This window comes from Saccopteryx bilineata, chromosome 1 (assembly GCF_036850765.1).
Source record: "Saccopteryx bilineata isolate mSacBil1 chromosome 1, mSacBil1_pri_phased_curated, whole genome shotgun sequence".
In the NCBI taxonomy this organism is placed as follows: Eukaryota; Metazoa; Chordata; class Mammalia; order Chiroptera; family Emballonuridae; genus Saccopteryx; species Saccopteryx bilineata.
Genome location: NC_089490.1, coordinates 347,830,127 through 347,851,824, shown reverse-complemented (window position 1 = coordinate 347,851,824; position 21,698 = coordinate 347,830,127). Strand labels below are relative to the sequence as shown.

At 50.6% G+C, this 21,698-nt stretch overlaps 1 protein-coding gene across 12 annotated transcripts in view; it reads left to right on the top strand.

Moving 5' to 3' along the window:
- P2RY6 (pyrimidinergic receptor P2Y6) overlaps positions 1-21,698 on the top strand; it is a 57,800-nt gene that overhangs the window by 21,787 nt on the left and 14,315 nt on the right. For 5 of the 12 annotated variants that reach the window (XM_066250507.1, XM_066250542.1, XM_066250511.1 and 2 more), the window contains one exon: positions 10,383-10,471. The exons of 3 other annotated variants lie outside the window; for them this stretch is intronic. In XM_066250507.1, coding sequence (XP_066106604.1) covers positions 10,462-10,471 — 10 coding nt within the window. In that variant the 5' untranslated portion in view covers positions 10,383-10,461. Of the gene's footprint in view, positions 1-10,382; positions 10,472-14,941; positions 15,058-19,991; positions 20,109-21,698 lie in introns of those variants that run through there. 4 more of the 12 variants (XM_066250505.1, XM_066250554.1, XM_066250547.1 and 1 more) reach the window with 4 other exon arrangements.

Here is a 21,698-nt window from a genome sequence, read left to right as displayed (position 1 = left end):
TCCCCATCTCCTTCCTTCTCCCTGCACAAACTCTGCTCAAACTGGCTTTTCCTTCATCACTCTGCCATCTTGGCTGCTTCTCCTGGCCTCCTCCATGTGGCCTTTCTCTGCTCTCCTCTCTAATGTTAATCTCAGGAACCAAGAGAGCAAGCTCCTGGTCTGCCCCACTTTATAGTGCAGAAATCAAAACCTTTAATCCAATATACAAAATAGGGAAGTCTCTAATACAAAGTCACTTGTTGGAGGCATGATGGGATTGTACCACCCCACATCAAAAAGGGTGGGAAAGTTTAGTCCTAAAACCAAGCCCCAGGCTACAAGGATTCTGCCTGCCCACAGCCAGCCCCCAACACACATTAATATCACCTGGGTGACGGGCTTCCATGTGGGCAGCGCCATCTTTAACAAAGTGAGCATAATATATTTTATCTGCGCAACGGGGGCCTTAGACAGAAACATTAAAAACAAAGACTGAAGATCTCGACAAACAAAAATTTGTCCCTGGAAGTCTTGAGACAGGACTGATCAGCTCAGTATTAACCCAGTCTCTACTCAGGTCTCTTCCTGAGAGCACCCCCAGATGTGGTACCACCAAATGTCCCCACTCAGGTCTTTCTCTGAGAGTACAACCAGATGTCCCCGGAAGTTCGGGGTTAACTCAGTCCCCACTAATGGTCTTCCTAGAGCACGAAAAAATGTGCAAACACAAATAGACGCCTCTGGAAGCCCGAGGCAGAACTGATTAACCTGGTCAACTCAGTTCCCACTAATTATCTTCCTCGAGCACGAATAAATATGCAAACACAAATGGACGTCTCTTCCAGAGTACAACCAGATGCGTCCCAGATAAGCCTAAGGCAGGACCCAAAACTCTCCACCGACGTCTCAGTCTTGGAGAGCCTACTGAATGAGTAAGATTGTGTCCAATCCCCATGCAGCAGATCCAGACTGACAGACTAGTCCCAAACAGCAAAACAGAAGATTGGCCCTACCTACACACCTCCGGAGTCCCAAACAATAAAGCAGAAGCTCTATCTACATATCTCCAGTCACAAACAGCAAAGCCACAGATCTGCCTTACCTACATACTAGTCCAAAACAGAAAAGCTAGAATTCAGAGGAAAGTTAGAATTCAGTAAAGAGAAAGTTGCTTTACCTACACACCTCTGGAGTCACAAACAGCAAAGCAAAAGATTTGCCTTACCTACGTATTTCTGGAGTTACAAACAGCAAAGCAAGAATTCAGAACAGACAAAAAGCTAGAATTCAGTAAAGCAAAAAGAGTTGCTTTACTTACCTCCTTGATTTCTATGCCGAATTGTCCAAATCGTCAAATTTGGGAACGGGGGGGGGGGGGGGGGGTGTCTACCAAAGAACTGTCTGAACCCTACAGGAAACATATGTATTTTCCGATGGCTTTAGGCGACCCCTGTGTTTTGGTCGTTCGACCCCCGCCGGGGTTGCGACCCACAGGTTGAGAACCGCTGGCCTAGAGGTATGTTACTCTCAGGATTCCAGGAAGGGAGGGAGAGCCAAAATCAGTGTAGGGTGGTATGTTAATTTTGTCTCTTATTGAAAGGGAAAGGAAGTTCTTCAGATAACCTTAAGCCTTTCAGAAAACTAAAGCTAAATGACCTGGTTGTCCTTGTAAGTCCGGAGACTTTCATATCCTTCTCCCTCCATTTTCCAAAGAAAGGAAAGGACAGAAAGCCTGACTTTTCCTTTTAAAATGGCATTGCCAATACTAAGTTTTACAGTTCTTTGGCACCTTGCCACAATAAGGGGATGGATGCTTTCTGATTGATTGGCTTTGGGTCAGGTGCCTACTTTGAATGAACAAAATTACCATGGAATGGGGTAGGGGGTTCCCCAGAGCAAAAAGTGCTTGGCAGGCAAACATTTCTCCCCAAGAGTGGGCCAGGAATCTGATGAGCAGTCAGGGTCATGAGGTTCTACTTGAAAGGACATTCCTCATCTCAGACTTGCCATAGAGGGCACTGAAAGAAGTAGAGGCAATCCTTTTAGTTGGTCTCTGGAGGAGGCAGTATTTATGGAACCTTGAAACTGGTGGGAGGGTGAGCCCCGGTCAAGCTGGGTCCCAGGTGGTTAGGCAGAGCAGTGGAGGGGCTGGATTTCCCTGCCACAGGAGAGCCACCCTCCCCCAGCCCTAGTGTATTGTAGGTGCTCAGAACATAGACTCTGGAGCTGGTCTAAGTTCATAGCCCCAGTAGCCGTTCATTCTATCTGTGCCCCCTCTCTATGCCTTGGTGTATGGCCAGTACTCGCGGCCATCCTCGTCGTGGCCATGCACATGCAGGTTCCTGTTAGAGTCGGGCAGACAGCAAATAAACAGTGGAGCCAAAAAATGGTGGGCCATTCTTTTATTAAAGTCTCGCACTGGCCGACGAGCAACACACAGGGAAACGCTTCCCTCTTCATTCATTCTGTTGGGCAGATAAAATGTATTATGCTCACTTTGTTAAAGAGGCCGTTGCCCAGGTGATATTAATGTCTGTTGAGAATCCTTATAGCCTGGGGCTTGGTTTTGGGATTAAGCCTTTCCCACCCATTTTGATGTGGGGTGGTACAATCCAATCATGCCTCAGAGAAGTGACTGTATTAGAGACTTCCCTATTTTGTATATTGGATTAAGGGTTTAGATTTCTACACTATAAAATAGGGACGGAGCGGGACCTTGCGCTCTTGGTTCCTGAGATTATCATTAGCAGAGAGAGTAGAGCCAGCAGCGGAAGGAGGCCACGTGGAGGAGGCCAGGAAAAGCAGCCAAGATGGTGGAGTGCTGAGTGAGATGCCAGTTTGTGTAGAGTTTGTATCTGGGATAAGGAAGGAGATGGGGAACAGAGGTGAATAAGTCTGGTGAGCTAGAAACCTTTGATTCTAGGAAACTCGGATAAGTCAGTGGCTTTGTGAGCACTGAATGTGATTGGGTTTTGGAGCCCAGTGTGTGTTTTTACTTGCCCGCCAGGTGCAAGCTAGGATTAAAGACTATGGCCCACCAGTTTGTGGCTCCGTTGTTTCTTTACCGACTGTCCGAATCCAATGCGAACCTGCATGGGCCGGGCGGCAGCTGTGTTGGTAGCCCTGGCCCTGGCTTCTGGCTTTACACATTCAGAGTTCACAAAACCCTGACACATTATCCGGTTCCGCAACCAGGAGAATCTTCTCCGGTTCCTCCTGGAATCAAAGGCCCCACCAGTCTCAGTGGAGCTCACAAAAGCCCCTCACCTCTGGTTCTCCATCTGCATATCTTCTCCCTTCTCTCTGCACAAACTCTGCAAACATGGCTTCCTCCCTTCTCTTTTTAATATTGATACTTTCTGGCTCCAAAACCTCTCTTCCAGCAAACATTAGCAAGACAATAGCCCTTCCCAAGCAGGAAAGTAATTTGCAGTTTCACAGATCACATACCTGGCACTGCCCAGCACCATTTTTTAACAGTAAAAGTGAGCAAACTCAAAAAACACAAATTTTACAAACTCATTTACCCAACGCTTGGTATAAAGTAAAAATAACACCAGTCCTATTGCACAGAGATTAAATGTAATATACCTCTGGCACCAGTCAGGTTCAATATGTATCATTACTATTCTTAGTTTGGGGCTCCTTTCCAGCCACATTTACTGGTGCACTGGCAGCTCCAGCTGCAGTCACCATCCTTCAAGCTTCCTCATCCAGCCTCAGCCCTTGCAGTCCCCTCTGCCTCCATGTGCACTTGGCGGTTTCATTGTTGCCTCCTCCACTGAGCCTTCCGTGCCTGCAGAACCACCCCTTTTGGCCTGGGCCCCCTCAGGACCCTGCAGCACTGCCGTCTGCCTTGGACTATGGACCTTCAGGTACATGATCCCTGTTGACACTGAGCTCCTGAGGGCAGGGCCTGGGTTTCCTCTGTCCCTGGGTTCACAGCAGGAGTCCGCCAGCTGCAGATGTGGGGAGAGGGCAATCTAGGGGCAGAAACAGCACTGACCAGGGAGCAGAGAACACAGCTGGTCCCAGGAACTGAAAGTAGCTCAGGGCCCTGCAGGTCATGTGTGAGGGGCAGAGGGGGCGCTGAGAACAGAGAGGTCAGCAGGGCCAAGGCTTGCCTTAATTCTCAGGCCCTGGGAAGCCATAAAATGTTTGGGCAGTGGAGTGATGAGGTCAAATTTTTGCTGAGCACTAATCCTTCTGACTGCAGAAAGGAAACAGATTGACCCAGGAGATGGAAGATGGAGAGCATGAGGTGGCTGCAGTCTAGGTTGAGGCATGGACAACAGGATGAGAGAAGGGGACAGTATGACAAATGTAAGGATGGAGAACAAACATGGCTTAGTGATCGATCTGAAATGCGGCCTCAGTGTTGTCAATGTAAGAAATATCCAAATCTGCCAGAATTTTTATGATTTTATTTGAGCCAAACTGATGACAGCTATCAAGAAGTAAGATCTCAATGGATTGAGAAAATGCTTCAGAAAATGCCTGTTTTACCATTTCTTTTATACATCAGAATCAAAGAGCAAGATGTAGGGGGGTCACATGAAATCCAGTGGTGGCAGATGAGGGAGGTGGGAGAAAGCAAAGCAGGGAAATCTCTGGGATTGGATAAAAAAGTAAAACAAATAGACATATACCTTTTTTAAATTTTGGGGTATAGGATAGTTAACAGTTAACAATTAATATGGCCTGACCTGTGGTGGCGCAGTGGGTAAAGTGTCGACCTGGAAACGCTGAGGTCGACGGTTCGAAACCCTGGGCTTGCCTGGTCAAGGCACATATGGGAGTTGATGCTTCCAGCTCCTCCCCCCTTCTCTCTCTCTCCTCTCTCTCTCTCTCTCTCTCTCTCTCTCTCTCTCCCCCCCCTCTCCTCTCTAAAATGAATAAATAAAAAATTAAAAAAAATTATAAAAAAAAACCAAAACAATTAATATGATAACAATAACAATGAGGGGATTTGTGGTCTCCACTCGGGTGCAGTGGTTGTGCCCTGAGGGGTCTGGAAAAAAAAGAAAAGAAAGAAAATTACCCTGACATTCCAAAGATATGCTATCCTAAGTGCAAAAAGACAATAGACGCAGTTAAGGTAAAGACTGACCTTTGACAGGGAAGATACCAGCCTAGGACGTGACTACCTGCCTTGACCTGCTTTTAGTTAGAGAGTTTTCATTTCAGACCATCCTCTGTGGTTACTTCTGGTCTCTGAGTTTGTAAGGCCGCCATGCAGGCCTCCCCTGGGCTCATCAGGTTTAGTATGTGGCCCTTTATTTGTCCACACTTTTCCCACCAGGAGAATGGATGGCAGGCATCTGGCACTGACCATATGAAACAGTAGCATACCTCCCGGGTAGTTCCATAGGCTCCACCTGCCCATCCCACCCCCAGGTCCAGGTCATGCATAGGCCAGACACTGACGGGTCTTTGTCAAGTCTGCAAGCCCCAAGGCAAGAGCCAGGCCTCCCCACCAACCCCACCCTGGCTGAGCTGTGTTGATAGGACATCTGACTCCCTTGGAGAGGGTTAGGTTCTGGCTACTCCACCAGAGATGGGACTAGTCCAGGCCCACAGTTCCCTGGAGCAGATGGCACACGGTTCCTTCTTATTTGTCCTTCTCAGCCATGCCTTGCAGTGACACAGACTGATTTGGAAGGGGAGTACACCCTGAAAACAGAGCTGAGCACAGGGCAACAGCCAGAGACAGATGCTGTGCTGTAGGAGCTCCACCCCTCACCAGCTGCATACCCTCAGGAATCATGAATCCAGCTGCCCAGTGGCAGGGCCAGGCCTAAGGCCCATGTATTCTGTCTTCTGCACCTGATACCCATAGGCCAGATGGCTGTGTTTATATCCTAGGAGCCCAATGCCTCTCTTCCCTGAGCTTCGGTTTCCCCCGCTGCAAACTGGTGTGGAAACGGACAGGAGAGAACTCCGGAAACTCTAAGGGTTCCCCTTGCAGTTGGAGATGGGAGGGCCTACCTGGGCCTGGCAGTTGGAGCAAGCCATCCTTTCGGACTCCTCCTAGTCCCCATCTACCAAAGCCACACCTGTGCTTCCCCAGGAGAGGAGTTAGACTGGAGAAACAGGCTTGGGCATGGGGGCCAGGGTGGGAGGTCCCCATGGGGACACAGAAGGGACATAGGCCATGCTCTCACTTATTCTGGATCCTGGATTCCCGTTTGTGACCTGAGGACTGGAGGAGGGCATCTCTGAGAAGCCACACCTTCCCCCAATCCGTCTTTCTAGCACTGGCTGTCAGGATTGTGGAGGAGTGTGTAGAAGAGGGATAGGAGGCTGCTATGAACCTGGCATTCAGTGCCCCTGATTTGGCCCTACCTCTAGCCCCTACTGGAAGAGCCAGGGCACCACCTCAGACCTTCTTGTCTCTGACCTGGAATAGAACCACATCTAATCTGTCCTCCATGCAGCAGCACATAGGACCCCTAAATCTCAAATTTGATCAAATCTCTGCCCTGCTTAACAAACCATCGAAGGCTCTTTGGCTGGCACCCACATGCAGATGCCAAATTTGTAGCCTGGCATTTGTGGCCTGTCAGGACCTGGATCTGATGACCTCTCAGCCTCAGCTTCTACAAACACAACCACTTGCAGATAGCCCATGCCTTCACCTCTCCAGCAGTTCTCCCTGCCAGGATTACCCTCTACTTCCTTGACCACATCCAACAAAGAATTACCTCCTCCAGGAAGCCTTCCTTGGTACTCCAGGCAGGGATAGAAGCCTCCTGTCTCTTTCCAAGGACCCCTTCATTTATCTTTTCACTTGCTGGGGCTTCTCAGAAATAGGGACCAGAGCCCAGAGAAGTCCCTGCACACTGTAAGGCTCCCTGCAATTGCATGTCAAATGAATGAATGAATAAGTGAGTGAGTAAATGAGCAAAGGCTGCAAATGAGGCCATTTCTCATGGATTTAGCTGGTTTGTGATAAAATTATGAGTGAATAGAAGCCTCACTGAGTGACTGCCTGTTCTCACCAGATACTGAACCAGGTGTTCTAGTTCCATTACTTCATTTGAGTCCCAACAGTACTATGAGGTGGGTGTTATTATCTCTACTTTTCTCTTTTAGTGAGAGAAAGAGAGGCAGACAGACTGGAAGGGATAGAGATAGGCATCAACTCATGTTATTCATAGATTGCTTTCTCATATGTGCCTTGACTGGGAGGCTCCAGCAGAGCCAGTGACCCCTTGCTCAAGCCAGCAACTTTGGGCTAAGCCAGTGACTTTGAGCTCAAGCCAGCAACCTTTGGGCTCAAGCCAGTGGGAGTGTGTGGGACTGCACAGGAGAATTAGAATTACTGATGGGGCTTGAAGAACTCTGAATTTTCAGGGAGCTCTGAGGAGAGACCCCATCCAGAGTGTAGTCTCATATTTTGTATGACCAGGGTGATGCCAGGGGGTAGCTTAGGGAGCTTTGTACCCCACCCCACCCCCGCCTTCACCTGCTCCATGATTGATAGCCTCTCTTATTCTAAGATGCAGACAACATTTTCTCAAACTGATGTCATGACCTATGCAAAGGTATCAGTCCCCTCCTCTGCCCCGGCCAGATCCCCATTCCCCCCTAAACAGACATTCTGGAGGTGCTGCTGCCCACCCTGAGCTCCACCCTACCTTCCTGTCCGAGTCCAGGCCCTTTCCTGGACGCCGCAGATGCAGTGCCCCTCCTCTAGCCCTGCATCAGCCTGGTGGGGCTGAGGGGGGTCAGGGAGAAGTTCCCTGGAAGTGGCCTGTTTTTTCTCCCAAATCATGTTATGTCAAGGTCACTTCTGAGATTTCCTGGTGATGGAGCTCAGATGGTCACTCACTCCCATGGTCTCATCTCGCCAACTTCACCAAGAAAGACAGGGTGTCCACTATGTTTCTCTAAGCTGGGTCCGAATACTCCCTGCTCTGCCCTGCGACCAACTGTAGAGCTGGGAGAAATGGAGGCAGAGCAGCGAGGACTCTTCCAGAAGCTTGACTATGAAGGGAGGAAGACGCAGGGCTGGGAAGCATGGGGGTCAAGGAGGAGGTTAAACTGGATGGAGAGCTCTGTGGGCTGAGGGGGAGGAGCTGGCAGCCCAGGAGGAGAGGCCTTGGACCCAGGAGGGCTGCAGAACAGGGAGAGAAGGGGGCAGATGCAGGCAGGCTTATTTTAGTGACCAGAATGTGAAGAGGCCCCTCTGCAAGGGCTCTCTTTGCTTTGGAAGGAGTTGAGGGCTACTGGGGTTGAGGGTGTAGCGCTGACAAGAAAGATGAGGCAAAGGTTTGAAAGAGAGGGGAAGGAGACCAGTCCAACACAGGCAAAAGGTTGAGGACCCAGCCAAGTAGGGTAGTGACCTTGTCCATGGAGCCTTGGGGTCCTCAGCTGGGTCACATCCTCCAGCCACGCTCAACTTCGCAGCGCAGGACACAGCATTTGATGCTGCCAGAAGTAAAGGATATGAACAGATTGGCTGTGTTCCTAGGAATCCTGGGTCCAGACTGGCAAGGGAAGGGGTCCAGACTGGCAAGGGAAGGGGTCCAGACTGGCAAGATACCTGGGTCCAGACTGGCAAGATACCAGGGAGATGCTGGCCCAGGTGCTGAACGACTCTAAATCAGAGGCCCCAGTGCAGAGGGAGTGATGGTGTGCAGGCTGGGAGGCTCGGGGAGAATATGCTGGAGCAGCACCACTATGGGGTGGGGGGCATGATCTAGCAGGTGAGAGTGTCAGGGAGGAGGGAGAGGCAGGCAGCCCAGGCCCACCAGGTCATATCCTGTTTGCCTTTCTTAGGTGGGACTATTCACAGCCTGAATCATGCACACAGCCAGATAGAGGCAACCCCACTGTGGCTCTATGGTCTCTGTCAGTTCCCAATCCCCAAGAAACACATGCTGGAAATACAAACTGCAGCTTGTAATACAAACATAGCCTTAAGCGAAGTCCACTTTGCCCCCAATCAGATCTCTGCTCCCAAGTCCTTTCCATCAGACATTCCCCTAGAAATTCACTCATTCATTCAATAATTTTTATTTTAAGTGAGAGGAAGGGAGATAGTGAGACAGATTCCCACTTGTGCCCTGAGCAGGATCCACACAGCAACCCCTGTCTGGGGCTGATGCTCGAATCAACCAAGCTATTTTTAGCACCTGGGGCTGACACTCAGACCAATAAGCTATCCTCAGTGCCCGGGGATGACGCTCAAACCAATTGAGCCACTGGCTGCAAGAGGGGAAGAGGGAGAGAAGAAGGAGAAGAGAAGTAGATGGTTACTTCTCTTGTGTGCCCTGACTGGGAATCAAATCCAGGACGTCCATACATTGGGCCAATGCTCTATCTACTGAGCCAGCCAGCTAGGGCTATTTAACAAATATTAAGTACCTACTAGTGCTAGGCACTGTCTTTGGCACTGGAGACTCAGTAGTGAATAAAACATGAAACCCCTGTCCTGGTGGAGTTTATGTTCTGGTGGGGGGAGACAGACAATAAGCAGACAAATAAAATAGTACCTTAAAAGATGGTAAATGTGGCCCTGGCCAGTTGGTTCAGCAGTAGAGTGTCGGCCCAGTGTATGGAAGTCCCGGGTTCAATTCCCGGCCAGGGCACACAGGAGAAGCACCCATCTGCTTCTCCACCCTTCCTCCCTCTTTATCTCTCTCTTCCCCTCCTGCAGCCAAGGCTCCACTGGAGCAAAGTTGGCCCGGGCACAGAGGATGGCTCCATGGCCTCCACCTCAGGCACTAGAATGGCTCCAGCCGCAACAGAGCAATGCCCCAGATGGGCAGAGCGTTGCCCCCTATTGGGCATGCTGGGTTGATCCTGGTCAGGTGCATGCAGGAGTCTGTCTCTCTGCCTCCCTGCTTCTCACTTCAGAAAAATAAATAAATAAATAAATAAATAAATAAATAAATAAATAAGGTAAATGCAACCTGACCTGTGGTGCCTCAGTGGATAAAGCATCAACCTAGAATGCTGAGGTCGCCGGTTCAAAACCCTGGGCTTACTTGGTCAAGGCATATATGGGAGTTGATGTTTTCTGCTTCTCCCCTCCTCTCTTTCTCTCTCTCTCTCTCTCCTCCTAAAATGAATAAATAAAACCTTAAGAAATTTTTTTTTTTTTTAAAGATGGTAAATGCTAAGGAGAAAACTACAGCAGAAGAGAGGAGTAGGAAGCATGCATGTGCAGAGTGGGAGGGTGCATTTTAGCTCGAGTGGTGGGGGGGCCTCATCAGAAGGCCTCATGAGTGGCCCCTGAAGGAAGTGAGGTCTGTCCCGTGTTCCCTATTTTCTTCAAGCACTCTCCACATATAGCAGCATGCCCTTCTGCAGCAGGAACTGCCTGTGTCACCGCTGACCTCCCACATTACACTTTGAGCCAGGCATTGCCCTGACTTTGATCTCTTCCTCCCCAGCCACCCTTCAGATGCCTACAAAGTGCCGCTCCTCCCTCACTAGATTGGCTTCAAATGGGGCTCCAGTCCCACATGACTGATGTTTGAAGGTGAGGATTTGGGGTCCGGTGGAAGGTGGTCCAGCTGATTGGAAGACCACTGACTGGTGGCCTTGGTAAGGTACTAAGCTTATGGGGGCCTCAGTTTCTTCCTCCCAAAATGGTAAGAGACCCCCACTCTTCTTGCCCCCGACCATGTACACACAGACACACAGACCCAGTCAGGAAAGGGCGGAGGCAAAGGGTTTTGTCTTCACATTTGGAAATGGTCATAGCCCCTTGGCTTTATGCCTGGTTTGTGGGCTCCACCACTAGGTTCCCTGGGCCTGAACATAAACACTAGGATTGCCTAGTGACAATGAAGACCAACTGATGAATGGTCTCAGACAGTCTCTATAGGGTGCCCTGGGACTTGGGGGCAGCCAGGCTCTGTGACCAGAGACAGACTAGGCAAGGGAAAATAAGCGGTGCCTAGGGGCAGATCTCAGGGCTTGGTATGACAAAGCACATCTCCTGTTGAGCTTTCTCAAGGTAGAATGCAGTGGCCTGGAAATAAAGGAGTGAGCTCCCTGTCGTAGGAACTATGCAAGCAGAGGCTAGATAAGTCCTGTCAAAAGAGGCTTTAAGAAGCCTCCTTCTCGAAAAGATGGGAAGAGCTCCAGGTCAGATGCCCTGAGGGCTCAGAGCTCAGAGCCCTGTCATTGACCCCTGGGCCAATTGAGTATTGTATTTCTGCTAGGTGGGCTTGTGTGCTAGGGATGGTCAGAGCAGGGCCAAGGCGAGGGCTCTCTCTCATGGGAGCTGAGGGGTTCTCTAAGTCTTCCTCCACACCCAAACCTTACTGTGAGAGCCGTGGACAAAGCTGCTTACGTTTGGGGCCTCAGTGTCTGCTGTGAAACACTCCAGCAGTGTTGGTGTTCTGCCCTGCTGGTGGGTCAGGGACTGGGGTGCCCAGGAAGGCTCAGAGGTGCTACTCTGTTAACTGTATTTCCCCTTAACACAGTGGTTCTCAACCTGTCTAATGCCGTGACCCCGCAATACAGTTCCTCATGTTGCAGTGACCCCAAACCAAAAAATAATTTTGGTGGCTACTTCATAACTGTAATTTTGTTACAGTTATGATTCAGAATGTAAATACTTGATATGCATTATGTATTTTCTGATTGCTTTAGGCGACCCTGCCAGGGTCACGACCCACAGGTTGAGAACCGCTGCCTTAACAAGTCTTCTCTGCCATCAGCCAAGACAAAAAATTTGTAAAATTTTAATTGAGCCAGGCAACACCAAGGACAGAGCCATGTGGCCCTTCCTTCCTTCCTCCCCCACTCCCTCCCTCCCTTCCTTTCTTTATTTTTAAATTGATTTGAGGGGGGGGGAGAAAAAGAAACACCAATTTACTATTCCACTTATGTATGCATTCATTGGTTGGTTCTTGTATGTGCCCTGACCAAGGATTGAACCCACAACTATTGGGACAGTGCTCTAACCAACTGAGCTACCTGGGCAGGGCTGTGGCTTATCTTTACAGACTGGCTTCACTCATTTGATATTTCCCAGTGTTTCTTGGAAGCTGGCACCTATGCTGGTCTCCGGAGCCCCCAAAACAAAGCAGACCTTGTCCCAAATTCCTAACAGAATTAGAGAATGGAGGGAGTGTGGCTGACATCGACCCTGGGACTAGTCTTTTCTTCCCGATCTCCTGGCTCCCGTTTCTTTGTTCTTTCTCAGGCCGCTGTGTTCTTGAGAGGCTGGGTGGCATGGTGGATTTACTGGACACTTTGGGCAAGGTCTTAATTTCTCTGGTTTCAGTTTTCCTGTAGGAAATTGTCACCTCTCTTTCTGGGCACAGATTTTATCATTATTCAGACCTGCATCCTAGTCCTGGCCCACCACTGACTCACTGTGTCTCCTTGGGCAAGTCACTAACCCTCTCTAAGCCTGTTTCCTCACTCTAAAATTGGGATATTATGACCTACCACACAGGGTAGTTGTAAGAGCAAATGAGATTCTATAGCAAAAGCACTTAGCTCAGTGGCTAGCACCTCCTGAGTAGCCTAGAAACTGTCACAGTGAAATAGCTCAGGAAAATAAGGTTCAGAGAGGAGAAGTGACCTGCCCAGGGTTACACAACAGGTAGAAGGTGAATTAGGACTGGAACTTGGGTTTACAGCTTTCCAGTTTCCTGTCTAGAACCTACTGAGATGACAGTGGTCACCCTGGGAGCTGTTGAGGGGATTAGGTTTGACAGCTCCTCAATCCCCACCTGCCCCTCTGTTGGTGGCCCCGAGGGAGACAGTCTGTTCTAGCCTCCCCTATAGGAATGTTAGGATTCATGGGGGTGCAGGTCTGTGGGCAGGACTCTGGATTTCAAGTGGCAGAATCCTAGGTCAAATGGACTGAGACAAAAGGAGACTTTATCAGCTCACACCACAAAAGCCTGAACCTGTGGTGGCGCAGTGGACAAAGCGTCGACCTGGAATGCTGAGGTTGCCAGTTCAAAACCCTTGGCTTGCCTGGTCAAGGCACATATGGGAGTTGATGCTTCCTGCTCCTCCCCCCCCCCCTTCTCTCTCTCTCTCTCTCTCTCTCTCTCTCTCTCTCTTCTCTAAAATGAATAAATAAAAATTAAAAAAAAAAAAGTCCAGTGGCAGGTGAAGTTTCAGGTATAGCTGGAACAAGGCACTCAGTGGGGTTCTCAGGAACTTGTATGTTTCCAACCCTCTACTCTGCCATTCCTTGGCTTTACTTTGGACAGTATCTGCAGTGCTTAAGAGAGTGCCCGGCACATCGTTCACCTGGTTCGAGCAGCTCCAGGCTCATTCCCTACCAGCTTTGCAAATCCAATGGAAAAGTCTGTCTCCTTCCCAGTGTTCCAGCAAAAGCTCCAGAATTGACTCTGGGGCACCCAAGGAGGTTGCTCCTCCACCCGAGCCATTTATGGGGCCTGAGGAGCCCACTCTTCTCTGATTGGCAGGCCTAGGTCACAGGGCCACCCCCTCCCCCCAGATCCTCAAGGAGAGAAGGAGGGGATCCCCCAAAGAAAAAGCAGCAGGTGGGGCCCTAATCATCAGAGGGGGTCTGGGAATTGGGTGGGAAGAAGCTACAGAGGAGCAGAACAATGACTGGCTGGACCCGGGCCATCTCTTCCCAGCAGACTGGAGCCTGGTTATCTGAGCGGATGGGTGGGTCCTTAAGATACCAACAGAAGCTGTCAGTCAACTGCACTGCTTGCAACTAAATGGCTAGTTCTTTCTTGAAGAGAGATCCAAGTGGTACACATCCACAGGGAGAAAATTGAACATCCTGGGGTCCAGACAAAAAACAGAGATCCTCCCACATCAGCTCCAGGTGAAAGAGGGCTTATTGGATGATCTTGGGATCTCCTGGAGTCCTGGGTGGGAGGAATTGCAGTCCCAAGGGCACAGACTTGGGAAGCCAGGTACCGTGGGCTCTCCCTCTTCTGCTGCTGCTGCTTTCTGGGCTCTGTGCACACTCTCGAGCTCTCTCACAGTTCCTCAACCCCCCTAGGCCACCGTGACTTGCCAGCCCTGCACTCACCAGGGCATCGTGGTGTCTGACCTCATCTCATTTCCAGGAGAAAAGCTGTTGCTAACTTTGCCAAGCTGCAGCTTCCTCATCTGTGAAGTTGGGATGGTAACTGTGAAGAGCAAATGAGATAAAGCATGTAAAGCACGTTCGCACGTTACTTGGTGCATAGTCAATGCCAAAAAAATGTCTGTCCAGCCTGACCAGGTGGTGGCACAGTGGATAGAGCGTCAGACTGGGATGCTGAGGACCCAGGTTTGAAACCCTGAGGTTGCCCTCTTGAGCATGAACTCATTCAGCTTGAACATGGGATCATAGATACGGCCCCATGGTTGCTGGCTTGAAGCCCAAGGTCACTGGCTTGAGCCAAAGGTTGCTGCCTTAAGCAAGGGATCACTGGCTCAGCTGTAGCCACCACCACCACCACCACCACCCCTCCCCCCCCCCCCGCCACCGCTTCAGGTCAAGGCACATATGAGAAAACAATCAATGAACAACTAAGGAGCCACAACTACGAGTTGATGCTTCTCATCTCTCTCCCTTCCTGGCTGTCTGTCCCTGTCCCTGTCTCTCCTCTCTCTCTAAAAAAAAAAAAAAAACAGTCCAGATGCTGTGAGCTCAGCAGTGGGGCAGCTGGGGCCTGGCACATAGGAGAGACTCAAGAGATTCAAGTTTCCTCTTTGCTCAGCCTGTACAAGCTGGAGAGAAACCAAAGGAAGCGGCTCCAATTCCCCAAAGCTACAGCTTCTCCTCCCTTGCACTGAAAATGGTTGTTTCGGTTCCAGCTTTAATTCCTGTTACAAAGGAGATGAGAAGGGGAAGTGGGAAAGAGAAGAGAAATTAGGTTTCCTGCCTTCTGTGTGCCCCCCTCCTGCCAGGTTTTACTGCTTTTGTGGCCAGCCTGATACCACAGCTGAGATCAAAACTCCTACAAAAGGAGTTGGCTCTGTCCCCTGCCCTCTGTCCTCTGGGTGCCAGAGAGGCACTGGCATCAGGAACCTGGACTCAGACTGGCCATCGGGGGGCTGGATGCTGCCTGGGTCAGGGATGAGTTGGTGAGTGGAGCACAGAAGACATAATGACCCTGTCAGGTAAGCGCCACGATTAGCTCTGGCCTGTGAGTTTAGCAGCAAGGGCACGGGATGCCAGTCCATCACACAGAGACACAGGCGCATTGAGGGTAGGTAACTCATGCTGGGTCATGCAGCAAGTTGGTGCTGGATCCCAGCCTGTCTGACTCCTCAAGGGAAGGAAGCTGAGAGTTGACCCCTGTCATCCTGTGCCCTTGCTGCTAACCTCTCAGGCCAGAGGCTGAGCAAGGGGGATTCCAGACGAGTTTCCCAGCAGGCAGGCAGGCCAAGGTGGGAAGGACTCTTTCCACATTCAGCCTGGTCTGGGCTGGTTCCTGGCTGGCTGGAAGGCTGTGACTCAGGCTTCCAGCTCCTGCCTCTGGCTATCAGACCTCCTCATCCCTTCTAGATATGAGGTCCTTGGGGCCAAGGCAGGAGACGTGGGAGGCTGCTAAGTCATCTAAAGGGTATCCTGAGACCAGAGGATCCAGGCAACTCAAGGAGCATCAACCCTTGTCACTTCTTCCTTAGGTCTAAACTGAATTGCTTCTTCTCCTGGCATAAACTGACCCTGTGTATTATTGTTGGAATTGTAGAAAGGTTGTCCCCTCTATGGGGTGAGGGACTTCATTGTTTCTGCTGATGGTATACCTGGAGGAGAAATGGGTGGTGGATACCTGGTATCAAGGTGACACCCCCAGGGCCTCTACCTCAGAAGGACAGGGCTCAACACTGGCCCTGTCGTCCTGCCAATGTCCCCAGTGGCTCTTGTGAGCCACATTGACCAGGTGAGGGTCTGAGAACAGGGCTTGAGCTTATCTGGGAATGATAAGTAGGAGAAAGGCTGGAGAGCAGGTCAAGAGGAAAGGCTGTGAGAACCAGTCCTGACGTTGTTCAGTGCCAGCCCCAGTGGGGAGGCCCCTGCCGTGTGCAGACCTGCGTGCAGCCCAGGTCTGAAGGTGAGGCTGGCTCTCCTGAGCAGTCTGCTGGCGCCATCTCATGGCCATAGGCCTTCAACACCGGGAATACACTCCCCCAGGAGTCCCCTGAACTTTGGGGGAACGTTGAAACAGTTCCCCCAAGTCATAGAGTCAGAAAGACTCTGTTGGAATGCCACCTGGCTGGGACCCTTTTGGGAAACGCACTGGCCCTTCCTCAGTCTTAGTTTCTTCATCTGTAAAATGGAGAGAAGAGTCTCTCCCTGCTCCTCCCCTCCTAGAACTGCAGAGAAAGCATATGGCACAGAGGAGGCAGTTAAGAAATGACACTTGGTGCTGAGGGCCCAAAAAGTAGCGGAGACTGTGGAGGGCTGAAAGAGCCTAACATGGGGACATTTAGGTTGGGCCTGGAATGGATTCATGCAGCTAGCGAATGTTTATTGAGTACCTACTGTCAGTGGTGGGACTCAAGTAATTTAACAACCGGTTTTCTGCCCTAATGACTGTTTTAAGTACAAAAAATGATATAACAAAAGGTAGTTTATTATTTCATGCATTTAATGCTTAAATAAGAACACTAAAAGAGGTATACAAAACTAGATTATAAGAAAGTTTTAAAATATTAATAAAAAATATTAAATAATACCTGACAAAATTAAATGAAACTATTGTTTAAGATATTTCCATACTGCTTCTAGATTGGCATCCTCACTTGCAATTTTTTCACCTATGGACAAAATGAACATTGCTAAGGTGCTTAAAAGACACTGTTGCACAGATGAACGTTAAAAATGAGTAAGGGCCCTGGCCGGTTGGCTCAGTGGTAGAGCGTTGGCCTGGCATGCAGGAGTCCCAGGTACAATTCCTGGCCAGGGCACACAGGAGAAATGCCCATCTGCTTCTCCACCCCTCCCCCTCTCCTTCCTCTCTGTCTCTCTCTTCCCCTCCCACAGCCAAGGCTCCATTGGAGCAAAGATGGCCCTGGCGCTGAGGATGGCTCTATGGCCTCTGCCTCAGGCGCTAGAATGGCTCTGGATGCAACAGAGCAATGCTCCAGATGAGCAGAGCATCGCCCCTGGTGGGCATGCCGGGTGGATCCCGGTCGGGCACATGCAGGAGTCTGTCTGACTTCCTCCCCGTTTCCAACTTCAGAAAAATACAAAAAATAATAATAATAATAATAATAATAATAAAGAAAAAATGAGTAAGGAGTGTAAATTTGTGATTTCCACATTGGGCGGCTGCCCAGGCGCCCACCTTAGAGAGAACCATGATTACAAGTGCCATTTTAACAACTGGTTCATTGAACTCAACAAAAAAATTAGGTATCGGTTCTGCTGAACCGGTGCGAACTGGCTGAATCCCACCACTGCTTACTGTGTCCCAGGGCACGTCGGAAACATGGTTTCGTTTCATTTAACTTTTACATCAGCCTATGTGGTTAGTACCAACGATCATTCTCATTTCGCAGATGTAAAAGCTACAGGAAAGATAAGTAAGAGTTATTCAGAGAAGATGGGGTAGAGCGTCCCAGGCAGAGGAAGAGCTTGTGCATATGTGTAGGGGCTGGAAAGCCAGGTGGGGAAGGTTGAGGCTGGGCTGGGGAGCAGGGCAGTGGCACTTGGGCTCTGCATGGGGGTTTTACGATGGGCCAGCCCCCTGAGGCCTCCGGTCTGAACTCCTCTTTGCACTACTCATCCCGTGGTCTGGCTACAATATTTAGTCTTTCTTTCTTTCTTTCTTTCTTTCTTTCTTTCTTTCTTTCTTTCTTTCTTTCTTTCTTTCTTTCTTTCTTTCTAGAAAGGGACAGACAGGCAGGAAGGAGAGAGATGAGAAGCATCAATTCTTTGTTGCAGCACCTTAGTTGTTCATTGATTGCTTTCTCCTATATGCCTTGACCGGGGGGACTCCAACAGAGCCAGTGACCCCTTGCTCAAGTCAGTGACCTTGGGCCCAAACCAGCGACCATGGGTATCATGTCTATGATCCCATGCTCAAGCCAGTGACCCCGCAGTCAAACTGGTGAGCCTGTGCTCAAGCCAGCAACCTCAGGGCTTGAACCTGAGTCCTCTGCATCCCAGTCTGACACTCTATCCACTGCGCCACCGCCTGGTTAGGCTAGTCTTCATTTCTTGCACAAGGTAGGCCTATTCCCCAACTCTGTGCCTCCTGCCTGGAATATCTCTTTACTTTTCTTTCTTTCTTTTTTTTTTTTTTTTTTTTTGTATTTTTCTGAAGCTGGAAACGGAGAGAGACAGTCAGACAGACTCCCGCATGCGCCCGACCGGGATCCACCCGGCACGCCCACCAGGGGGCGATGCTCTGCCCCTCCAGGGCGTTGCTCTGCCGAGACCAGAGCCACTCTAGCGCCTGGGGCAGAGGCCAAGGAGCCATCCCCAGCGTCCGGGCCATCTTTGCTCCAATGGAGCCTTGGCTGCGGGAGGGGAAGAGAGAGACAGAGAGGAAGGGGGGGGGGTGGAGAAGCAAATGGGCGCTTCTCCTATGTGCCCTGGCCGGGAATCGAACCCAGGTCCCCCACACGCCAGGCCGACGCTCTACCGCTGAGCCAACCGGCCAGGGCCTCTCTTTACTTTTCAAAGTGCAAGTCCCCTTGACTCCCTAAGGCCCAGCAACAGACATGTCTTCTCCAGGAGCCCTTCTAGGTCACTCTCTCCTGGTTGTATCTATGACCCCCTAACACCTGAGCTCTCCCCCCAAGTGGCAGGAACTGAGTCCCAAGCCCTGTCCTGAGCCTAACACCTCCATGAAACCCTTGGAGCTGCTCCCATTCTTGGGACATACAGTGGCCCAACCTAGTGGGGGTGACCACAGGAGTCCATCCTAGGAACCCAGCAGAGGGCTGGCAGCTGGACTGAAGACCAGGACTCCTTGCCCTTCTGGGCTCCAGCACAGCTCAAATCAGACCAGGAATCAATCCATGCTTTCAAGCAACACAAGCAACCTCCTAGCAGATCTGAATATGTAGTAGGTGCTCAATTCATGCACGACTAACCAAGTTTTTCCAACAGTTCAAACCTGAATTTTCTCAGTTTGGTTTAAAGTTTTGGCCCTAACTTGGTTCCTCAATTTGCTTGCCCGTAAAATGCATTTGGGGGTGAGGTCAGTGCTTACACCATACAGGGTACAAAGGGTTCTCCCTCCCTCTGGCAGTTCATCCTCACAACCTGCTGGTGGCCAGTATGACCACATTCTACCAAGGAGGTCAGAGAGGGAAAGGGGCCTGTACAGAATCACGAAGTGGGCAGGAGCCAAGGCAGAGTGAGAACCAGGAACCGGGGCCCACAGTTCTGAGTCCGTGCTCGGCAGTAAGAGCAGTTGGGGAGGGCGTGCTCAGGCAGGGAGAACTTCACTCAGGTGAGCTCTCAGAGACATCGCCTCCATCCCCACAGCACAGACCTGTCTTTCCCAGTGAGCTCTGAGTCCACCACGGGGAAGGGGGCAGTCACTGCTATTAGGGGAAACGTGGCACTATCTGATGGCACATAGTAGTTGTGTAATAAGTGCTCTTGGAGAAAAGGAAGAGAGCTAAAAAGGGAGGGAGGGGATAGCTGATAATAGCCACATAGAGGTTTGGGCATATAATTGAATGAGCCACTAAATAAATGGAGAAAGGAGGGGTAGATGGAGGAGTCGGTGACTAGGAAGGTGGCTCTGGGTGTCACAGCTGAAGGAGGAGCCAGCTCTTTAATCACTAACCTGTCCATCTGACAGATGAAAAGGCCAAGAAGAGGCTGAAAAGAAAGGAAGCTGCTGGGTCTATGCGGCTGATCTTTGACAGGCAGCCTCTGGTCCCCCCACTCCCCTCCCTCTATTCCTTCATCACCCTCTTTCCTCTGCTGGGGTGGGGGAGGATTCCGGGAAGGGAACTTTTCTCCGCCTCCTTGCTCCTCTAGGCCCAGTTTCCTCCAGGCCTTGGTGTTAGGGGTGTGAGGGCGGGGCTGGCCCCTGCAGGGGCTATTTCAGTCAGAGAGGGCCCTGCCAGGAAACAGAGGAAGCTTCCCGCCCCAGCAGAGGTGTTGCAAACTGGGCTGAGGTGGGGAGCCTCGTATCTGGCTTCCCCTCGCTCCAACATACTTGAGTCCAGCAAGGCGCTTCAGGGACAGGAGGCTGCATGTGAGTGTTGGTGCATCTCGGGACCACGGGCCATTGTGGAGTGGGGCTGGTACTGGATACAAGGGACTCTAACTTTGGGCAGGCAAACTGGGTTTGGTACTGACCTAAAGAAGGTCCACAGAGTTGGAGGTCCCAAAGGAAGGGACTCTACCCAGCTGGGGGATCAGAAAAGAAGCAAGATTGGACCTGTGGCTTGATGGACACTTGGAGTTTTGATGAACAGAGATGGGTTGAATGATACTTTGTGTGAAGAGAACAGTCAAGATGAGGAGGCTGGAGCAGAAGTCTGGATTTCTGGCGGTCTCGGTGTCTTGGGAACAGTGTGATGAGAAAGGGACAGAGTGGAGGGACTTGGGGCACTTCAAATGAGGCTGGGAGGCTCAGCAGAAGCTTAACTGTCGGGACAGGGGTTTGAGCTTTTCCCCAAAGGACGGAGGGAGGCAGAGAAGGAGGTAGTCAGGCCTATCTGTTAGGAAGCTCCCCACAGAGTAGCCGGAGCCCAGGAAAAGGCTGGGGTCTGAGATGGTCCAGGCCTCAGGGCCCAAGAGTGGGTGACAGATGTGAGAGCTGGAGGGAGGCAATGTCAGCTGCTGCCTGGAGGCAGGGCCCAAGTGAGCCCTCTATCAGAACCAGCTCCTGCTGGGAACTGGAAGAACAGCTCATCCCTCCTACGTCCTCAGAAGGCAGAGTGGATGTGGGTGCCAGGTGACAGCCAGGCCTGCCTTTGCTGGAGCAGACCTGAAGGTTTGCCCTGGATCCTCTCGCACACCCCTGCTTCCTGCCGAGAGGACCCATCTCACCAGGGGATGGGGGCAGAAAATGAGTCTCCAGTCACCTAAGTCAGAGGGCTCTCTCTGGGGCGACAAGCCTCTCAAAAGAGGGTTAAGGGACACAGAACAGTTTCTTCCACTAACTTCCTCCTCCCTACCATGACCCTCAGCCCCAGCAGGCTACCCTCCTCTCATGCCTGCTCTACCTTCCTCCCCATCTGGAGAAACCCAAGGGTCCTTATACCCCTCCCCTCCCACGGAAACCCTCCTCAGCCATAGGGGTCTTCCTCCATCCCTCATCCTCCTCTGAAAATTCTCTTCCATCCTATGGCTCGCACTGGTCTCCTCCCTCAGACTAGCACATGTATAGGGTGGGGCAAAAGTAGGTTTTACAGTTGTTAGTATGGAAAATACTATATTAATTAATAATAATACAAAAGTACACTGTGTTCATATAAGTAAATGTGTATATGTATTTTTATATCTCTTTCTATCTACATTTATATACCTACCATCATACATCCATCCGGCAGTAAATACTCATTAAATGCCTAGCATGTAAAAACCAGAAAATGGCCTGACTGGGTGGTGGTGCAGTGGATGGAGCATTGGACTGGGCTGCAGAGGACCCAGGTTCGAGACCCCGAGGTCGCCAGCTTGAGCACGGGCTCATCTGGTTTGAGCAAAGGCTCACCAGCTTGGACCCAGGGTCGCTGGCTCAAGCAAAGGGTTACTCGGTCTGCTGCAGCCCCACCCATGGTCAAGGCACATATGAGAAAGCAATCAGTGAACAACTAAGGTGTCGCAACGAAAAACTAAT